We start from the raw sequence: 9430 nt of genomic DNA on the forward strand, positions 1-9430 counted from the left end.
TGATGTACGTGTTCCAGTATATTTAAGCGAGTAGGAAACGCAGCGAAGGCAGCAGCTTGTCTGTACAGCTTGAGGTATAACCTCATCATGTAAATAAACATCTTTTCAGGAAGCATTTCGTCTCCTTTCCTAGAGCCTGCACTGCACTGTACTCCTATGATAAAATACCTAACTAACATGGAAAACTACTGTGGATAAAAAAAAGCCAACCAAACTTGTGCTACTCACTGGCATTGGGTCCCAAATGCCACGGGAAGGATGTTGGAGCTCAGAGTGGTTTAACCATTGTTCTACAGTCTTCCAGTTTTGATCTGTGATGGATTTTCTTCTCCTAGTTAGCAGTGAAGAGTTACCTAGCTGAAATTAATGATATAGGCACTACCCCACCCTGTTTACAAATCACAGGCTAGCCAACACCTTCATAGCAGTGATCCAGCCTGGTATCACTGTAATGAGACGAGTTTATTCCATTTTGAAGGTAAACAAAAATTTACCTTTGGCTTTTTGGAAAGTAAAAACTACAACAACAAATAAAATCAAAGGAGCAAGCAGATGTAATCACCTGAATGAAACTCCAACCCCTCTGAGAGCATCTTGCCCTGCTGACCTACAGATCTGACAGCTAATAGGGTATTTGAGAAGACTATTAATAGTTACAGAGGATCCAAGTAAAGCAGCAGGCTTAGAGGCACCCCAAACACAAAGCAGTGCAACCCAAGGCACGCAAGCAAAGCACTGTAAGTGTCTCAGAAGATTTGGCTTCTGTTGCCAAGTTTCTTTTTTGTCCTTGGACAAGTTACTGACCTATTTGTGCCTCATTTCCTCACCTTCTCAGCTCAGAGCAGCCCTCTCAAATAAAATCATTAATGTTTTCGATGCACTCACACAGCAAGGCAATGAATGGTGCAAGTAAGTGAAACTGATCCTTCCTCCTTTAACCCTGATGGAATTGTTAATAAAGCAGTCACCATTTGTCAAGACAAAATGGAACAGAAAACTGAAGCAAAGCAATCATTTAATTTCTAAATGAGATTCAAGGACTGCATTCAGCCCTCCCAGGCACTGCTGCTTTGCACACATTTTCCTGGAACCCTCGTAGCACACACTGTGCTGAGTAGTGCAGCATCTGTCCCCTATCTTGTTGAGACCAGTATCAGTGCACTAAAGAGTCAGCTAAATGAGGGTGTGAATTACCTCTGCTTATCTAAGGCCAATCCACTGACTCAAGTAATGAGATCCTGAAAAAAGCAAGCAGGGTTTTAACTCTGTCATGCAAGTATCAAATGTGGAGTAGAAATCCCTCCAGAAGTGCCAAACCCATCTATATTTCCTCCAACCCCTCTCTAGCTAAGGATGATGTATATCCCAAGAGGAGAAACGTAATTACGCTGTTATATTTCTGTGTAGTAACTAAGAGTTTCTCTCTGAGGGATCTCCCAAAAAGCAGATGCGTCATAAATTTCCAGGCCTTCCAGCTCCTCAGCCTAACCCTGAAGACTGCTTTTCCAGAGCTGGGGATCATCAGAGCTCTCACAGGAGGGCCTGAAGCTGTTGTTGGTGCAGTCTGGCTCACAGTCATCCTGTACCCACCCCACAGACCCCACTGCTTTAAGTTTCCTCCCTTTCCTGACACAAAACATCTCTTCTTGAAGCCCTAGAAGGTGGTAGTGGGCATCCAGCATTTGTTACATCACATTATGTGGATACAATGGACACAAAATATTTATTCCTAGGAAATTTTGTTGCCTTGTTGGAAATTTCAAGTCAAAATCCAACTAATCCTCCTCTTTTTCAATATCCTGCCTCCCGGTACCTTGCTTCAATTCCCTGCTACCAGAGCTAACAAAGCTTTCTCAGATTGAATGCTACAGTATCTATGGTCTACCTGAAGGAATTTTCCACACTCTTTTCATGCCATCCCCATTGAGAACAGGACTGAGGTGAAGAGGTTCTGCTGAATCTCTTGGACTGTTACTGTGAAAGCCTAACACTGGGAGGGATTAAGTCTGAGATCATTTTTAGTCACAGATTCCTCAACTCGTCTCTTCCTCTCATCACAGTACCGATTTCCATTCCCACACCTCCCTGGAAGCCGGGACTGAATACACACAATCCCCTCCCAGCTCCTGATACTCCACCGTGTAATCCTCCATCCACTTTCAAACACATTTGCCATTTTTCATGTTTGCTATGTCCTTTATTCTCTGGTCCTGGCTACAAATTCCAAAAGACAAGCAAAGCAACCTCTGTCTATACGGCACCAAGCTCATCTACAGTGCAGCACTGTGTAAATAAAATGAATTATCTTAAGACAGAAAACAACAGGGTTATTTTCAATTAAACCATTAATACCCAAGAATGCAGACACAGCACTAGAGGAAGAGAAAAGGTGCCTGCAAGTTTTAATCAAGCCAGAAACTCACAGAGAAGCATATGCATTCTTATGCAAATCTACACCAGACACATCGCACATCTGCTGAAATGGGTGTCGTTTTCCCACAGTTTGCAGAATTAATGTGTTTAACTAAGTGCCTGCCAGTGCTCGAAGTGTAAGAGCTAATTTCTAATGGGGTATTCCCAGTCGGAAAAAAAAAAAAAAAAAAAAAAATCCCCTTAGATAATAAAGGATCTAAATCCAGGACTTGGTTTTACATTTACTTAAGTGCAAAGACCCCTTCACCTCCAAGAGCTCATTACTTGCACTGCTCCAGCTTGCTTTACAATTAAAAATAGTCCCGACTCTTGGAGAAGAGCCTTTCTATATTTTTGTGACCTTTCAAAACCCTATTAAAGACAATTAATAAATGCTATTCCCGTTTATAAAGGCTTTCTGAGTTAGAAGGGTGTCAAAACACACAAAGGGCTTTGAGAAAATTTTACAAACCAAAATGCAGCAATATTTCTTTTCCCTTGGTTACTCTCCTTGCAGATACAATTTGTATTTTCATGATTACTATGTCTTCACAGAGGATTTCGAAAGAATTCAGATGAGAGCTTAACTTCTGACCCTGAGGCTAAACAAGCGTATATGTCAGAAAATACTGAAATCTCAGCTATTTTTTATGAAAATCTATAAATATCAGTTAAAAGGAATCCATGATCTCATAATAAGTCAACAGGTCACAGTTATGCTCTTCTTATCTTCCCTTCTTTTTCCCCTATTGTTTAAAAATAGGAAACAGCACCACATGAAAATGTTCAGCCAGAGATAAATCATGTGACTGAAATACAGGAGTCAGGAAACCAGTGTTTTAAAATAATGTCATCCTCATTTTCCCCAGCATACTCTAGTATTGTTGATGCCTCCAAATATTTAAGTGACTTAATAAATTAGTAACCTAGGCAACACTTGCAACAACACAGCCAGCTGAAGGAGTCCAGCTAAAAACTCCTGAAAAATAAAAATAAAACTTCATTTATGTATAAATTCCTGTCAGTGTTTCTTAAAAAGAGGAAAAGCAAACAGTTTTAACTCCAAAGGGCTGATTCTGCAATAGGATTTTGGAGTAAAGCAACCAAGGAGAAAGCAGGCTGTGTCCAGCCCTAAGCTCCACTCCATGTCACCTCTGCCAATGCACAGGAGAATGAGCAGAGAGGATCTGTAATTCACCCCCTGCATGCTTGCAAGAATTCCCAGGAGTTAAAAAGGGCTATTAGAGGAGCTGTCACAGAGCAGGCATGAGCAGATCACCTGTAAGAGCACTTCACTCATTTTTGATATTCCCTGCTGCTGGCTGGCAAGGGAAAGCAGCATTTCTGCCCACAGCACACTCGACTGTTTTTCATCTCTAGCAAATGCGGTCACTAAAAAATCTTGGTTTTGATTAAACTCTGCCTTTTACAATGCAGCTCCAACTATAATTCATTGTTACTTATTATCTCAACAAAACTAACAAAAGCTTTATGCTGTTGGTATTCAATGTCTCTCCCTCATTCGGTACCTGAAGGCTACGATAAGGTCAAATATCACCACAGCAGGCATTGTCCAAATACTCAGGAAATGACATTTCCCGGCCCAACAAGGTTTATCTTCCAAGCCTGCTTTTGCACCAACTTTCTGGGCGAGTTAAAAATAAGCCTATTGATCAGAAGGGAAAGAAATGCTCGTGAACACTGACCTTCTCTCCTTTCCAACACAAGCCTGGCTGCACAGACGCCGTGCAGCTCCCCAGCTCCCTTTCAGCTTTCTAAGGATATTGCCTGCACCTTCACCTTACCTCCTGTTAAATCCTTCCTAAAAGCAAACGCTCTCCTGCAAGGAATCGCAGCTCCATACACACTCAGAAAGGCAGCAGTTTGCAAACCCCAGCCCAGCTGACTACCTGCACATGTCTCAAGGAGGAGAAAACCCTCAGCAACAGCCATCTCACCTATCAGACTGCCTCGCTGCCTGGCTACGAGGGGTTTTTCCTTTTGTTTTTACACGAACTACACCGTTGCCACCTGTCCCTTGTTAGACGGCCTCTAGGGTACTCTGTAACTGAGCTCGTGGAGGCGAGCGAGAAGGTTTGGGAGCGGAGAGGACGGGATTCCCCCCGCGCGTTTCGGGCATCCTCGCCAGGTCCTGCAGCACCGCAATGAAGATGCCGCCACCTGCTGGGACCTCCTCGGGCTCGGCTGGAGGCCGGGGGCAGCCGGGACCCCGGGCACGGAGGGTGGCGGCTCACTCTCCCCATCCCCAAATCGCCAAAAAGCCGGCCAGCAGCCTGAGCAGGGCTGGAAGGAAAGGATCTGCTGACAGCAAGATGCTACTCGTCACCAAAGCCTGTTGGTACTCATCCAAAGCAAGGTTTGGATACTGATAATCTGTGTTTTCAGATGTGACTGCAAACAGTGGAATAAAACAAGAATATAAAAAGAAAAGGTAGTTCTAAAGCTACTTACAAAGTCATAGCGAGGCAGGCTGCAAAGAGACAGAAACCCCTCAGAACAGAGTTGAAATCACTGATATAAAAGAGCTGAGCAAGGCAGACAACGAACTGCTGGAATGGATAACTCACAGAAATTGGGCTTTTGAACTGAATTTCACATGATTAGGAGATGCTTCTACTCAGTGCCCAAGCCACAGCTATTTTTTAATCTCCGCATGACACCACGTACATTACCGTGGCTTCAGTCCTGAGCATGAGTCTGGTATTTTCTGAGGGCCAATTCTTAAAAGCCTGGAGCTCAGGTTTGAGGCAGCCAAGAGATGTTTCTGTCTGGTTGCACAGGGTCTAGGGCTTTTTCTGGAGTTAGAGCCAGCGAAGCTCTATTTGCAGATTGATATCCATTAAAAGGCATGGAGCCCCACTAGCCTGTGCTTGAAGAGACTTCTCCTTCTGCCAGGAGAGCAGGGGGCTAGGAGGGTCATTCCAGCAGCCAGGAATGTCTCCAGACTGCCACAGGATTAGAGGACAAGGTGATGAAAGAGTCCACATCCTATCTGCAGTCGAGTTTGTACAGCTACCATCATCTTTTAGCACTGCTGCTAAAAGAGAAAGACATTTCCTAGTCCAGATAAGGCCCCAGAGCAACAATGTCTGTTCACAGGATGAGCAGTCAAGAACAGACTCTTCCCTGTGCTATTTTTTACATATTTCAGCAACCCTTCTTTTGCAATTTTAGCACAGGAGCTTAGAGCAGGCACATCATCAATGAATCTGACAATGCCGCCACAGAAGTTTGCAACCTGTTTAGACACAGACTGTACATCAGGCAAAAACCGATTCTATCCCCATCACATGCAACATTTAACACCAATGCTGTGATGCTGGCTTTGGAATTCATTCCTGCAAAATCCATGGATGTTCAGTCAGCCACACCAGGCAATGTAATTGCTCTGTTTCCACAGCTAGCACTGAAAATGCTGTCTTATTCACAGTTATTGCCCTGCCTCCTCCTCACAAAACATGTTTCAAAGAGCAGAGAAAAAGACCTTGAAACATGGGTGGGTGCTTTCAAAAGTCAGTTATCAGTTTTAGAGAGAGGAAAAAGAAAAAAAACCAAAACCAACATAGTATTAATCCAGGCAAAACACCTCCCCCCTCCTACCCCTTGCGCACATGCCATGAGTCTGAATGGAAGCCGTCACCCAGAACACATGTCGATACATCTTTTACAGAAACATTAGTTGTGTGTCAAAACCAGTTCTTGGAAACATCATCTAACAGCTCTCACATGATTTGTGTTTCACGAGCAATTAAACCTATCACTCTGACAAGCAAATCTGCTGCTCCTGTCCACTATTCAAACATCAGGTTAGAGGAAACTAATTATATTTCAAACTCCGTCCATGGGTAGGGTAACTGTATTTCCATGATAATGTCCCGGCTAATTCACTTAAGCAGAAGCTGCTGAACCTCCAGAACACAGAATGAAACAGCCACCCTTGGAACTAGTGCAGCTAAGGCAGGAAATGCAAAAATAGCCAGACTGTGATTTAGATCTCGTAGTGAAGTCAGACAAGACCTCAGTGTCACACTGAAATCACATCCCAGACATTGTAAAGTCCTACTGTATTCACATCACTGTCATACCGCTGGCAAGCCGCAGAGACCAGCAGTGATGGAACTTTACTGCTAAATTCTTTTCTCTCTGCTAACAGATGAAGTTTTAAAGGCTCTGCAACCAGAGCAGTTCCCCTCATGGCAGTAATTACTTCCTTGGACAGAGACAAAGTGGATGGCACACCACAGCCAAGTAGGGACGCACAGAAACAAACAGCTGTCTGTCTTTAAGTGGCTGCTGAGCTCTTTTTCTTTAAAATACATGTTCCCACTACTAGGGACACTTTTCAGGCAGTCACCTTTCATTTGGAACGACTCCCCAAGACAGCGGTTCATGATCACAGAGACACGTGGAAAAGAAATGCAGTGACATCAAAAGCTGTATTTTTTTACCGTGCCAGAAAACGCTTCTCCACTTTTCATGTGCTCGATATTCCTTCCCTCCCCCAGCCATTCATGGTGAAATAATTAGTGTTAGTGTTCTCATTGTTTATCAGACAATACAGACAATAAGGCTAAGCTTTCTGCTCCTGTTTTCTTTCGCTATGCTGCTGTGGTTCCTCAAACAACTGTGCAAGGCTTTACTTTTAATCCTATGAATAACACTTGTCACTCATAGGTTTGTAACCCATATTTAGCTGTGCACAAACATGGCACAGTTTCAGCTTGATTCATTGTCCGCAAACTTCTCCAGATGTGCTCATGCAAGGAAAAAAAAAGGCTAATAGGCAGGAAGAAACAAACAAATACTAGCTAATCCGATTGCAATTTCTTAGGGAAGGAGAGAAGACACTACCACATCAGACTCTTTATGAGGGAGAGGGGTAATGAGTTGTTTTTAAACACAGACTAGAAATAATTAGTTATTGTCCTTGGGCTAAGAGATGTATTTTTATGTGCTGATTTTTATAGCCTGTGAGCTAGCTGGGCCCTGTCACCGTGGATTTTTCCCCATTTATCTACACATTAATGTCAAACTACAAGCACATCACAACATACGACTTTATCAACATGCAATGTTCCTCACTGTAGCTAATTTTGAAACCACATTCCTGCTTCCACTCATGGAAGATACAACCTTGGGTAACAATCAGATAGGCTGGTGCCAGACATCCTCTTTTTAAGTACATTCTCATTTTACCTTTAGAAAGTGTTCTCAACAAACAAACAATCCGAAGGCAAACTGCTTTCTTTGGAACTTCTTTCGACAAGAGCAGAGAGATATTTTTGCATAAGGCTGCATTTTATAGTCTCAGCTCAAGGCTGGGATTAACGAAAGCAAGGTAGGCAAGAAGCAGCAAGCTAAACACAGTGGAAACTACTAAAAATCCCAAACTTCTATTACAATTAATTGTGCTAAGTATAACTTTGCTCATTGATGTACCAGACAGAAAGCAGACAGACAACCTCATCCCACTGCACCAGCTTTTCAAGCTTCCAAAATAAACACAAAGGTTTATTTGTGACCATGCCCTCCAGAACACCTGCAGCCACATTTTCCTCATTTGATATGTGCAAAGGCTCAGGCTGGTGGTACTCACAATAATTACCTGCCATCAGCCAAGACATGCAGCAGAGTTGTTGCATATAACTTATTCATGCCATCGTTGTGTTTCAGGAATAACACAACCAGTAACAGATCAATGACACACAGAGAGCACTTGCTTCTAGTTTTACAGGTCAGTGAAAACCTGGAGAATCTCACTGGGATTCAGGACAGGGGAGGAAGATGAGAGGGACAATCACCAGCATGAGACATGTTAAAAAGTACCAATAAAAAAGTGCTTTTACAGGTTCTCCAAAATCATAGAAACATGGAATGGTTTGGGTTGGAAGGGACCTTAAAGATGGTTTTGTTCCAACCTCTCTGCCATGGGCAGAAACATCCTCCAGAAGAGCAGGCTGCTCCAAGCACCATCCAACCTGGCCTTGAACACATCCAGGGAGGGGACAACCATCATAATAAAAGACAAAGGTAACACGTACACACACCACAACCGGTGCCTTTTCAAGGCTGGACCATCAAATTTGTTACAGGAGGGAAAACAAAATAATGCCTGCAGTGCTCCTCACTCTGAAACGTGGGAGTAATTATCCTTAGATTACCAAGACAAACAAGAGGGAGAGACAAGGAAAAGATAAAGCAGAATTTCCACTATTTGGGTGCTGATAGAGAGATTAAATCCGACTGCACTTCAGCTGGGAGCCTAAACAAACCAGAGGCCCGACCACATAAATCAAGCTAATTTTAAAAGGTTGCATACCAGGGAGAGTTTGACAAAGAAGGGGAAACAACCCCGCGTCCTGCATTGCTGAAGATCTTAACATCGTTTCCATAAATTATAAAGGTGTCAATTTAACACAGACCAGTAAGTCTGGGGCGACGGGACCCACCGTATCAGCACCTCCCAGGCCTTTAGTAGCTCATTAATACTAATTAGATGCGGGAGCGCTCAGCCCTGCCGGCAGCCGCATCCCGGGCACACATCCTGGGACTCCGAGCACACAAAAGCTTTGGACGCGGATCCCAAGAGCGGAGCATCCCGCACCTCGGGAGAGGGGAAGGCGTGGCGCGGGGTGAGCCCGGGGCTCCGGGAACGGGGCGGGGAGGGGGGACGAGGACCCGCGGGGAATTGGGAGCTTCGGCAGCGGGGAGAGAAAGAAAGGGAGAAAGAAGTTGGGGCCGGGAAGTTTTCCGCCGCTCCCCGCCCCGGCGCCCCTCACCGTAGACGCGGACCCAGCCCTGCTGCTGGCAGACCGACTCCCGCAGGACGCGGTCCAGCGCGCCGCCCGCCTCCAGCTCCTCCGAGCCCGGCTCCGGCTCCGCGAAGGGCTCTGCCGCCCATGCCGCCGGCTCTGCCGCCGCTCCCGCGGCCGCCTCCATGCTGCCGTGGGGACGAGGAGGCGCCGCCGCCGCCTGCGCTGCGCCCCGGCCCCGCTTC

At 44.9% G+C, this 9430-nt stretch overlaps 1 protein-coding gene across 3 annotated transcripts in view; it reads right to left on the reverse strand.

Annotated features, from left to right (window-relative positions):
- The window catches only part of RASAL2 (RAS protein activator like 2), a 160746-nt gene extending 151345 nt beyond the window's left edge, over window positions 1-9401 (reverse strand). For all 3 annotated transcript variants that reach the window (XM_015636564.3, XM_015636563.3, XM_015636562.3), the window contains exon 1: window positions 9213-9401. In XM_015636564.3, coding sequence (XP_015492050.1) covers window positions 9213-9372 — 160 coding nt within the window. In that variant the 5' untranslated portion in view covers window positions 9373-9401. The remainder of the gene's footprint in view (window positions 1-9212) is intronic.
- Between the last annotated feature and the right edge of the window lie 29 nt (window positions 9402-9430).

The sequence above is a fragment of the Parus major genome, chromosome 8, assembly GCF_001522545.3.
Source record: "Parus major isolate Abel chromosome 8, Parus_major1.1, whole genome shotgun sequence".
NCBI classification, from domain to species: domain Eukaryota; kingdom Metazoa; phylum Chordata; class Aves; order Passeriformes; family Paridae; genus Parus; species Parus major.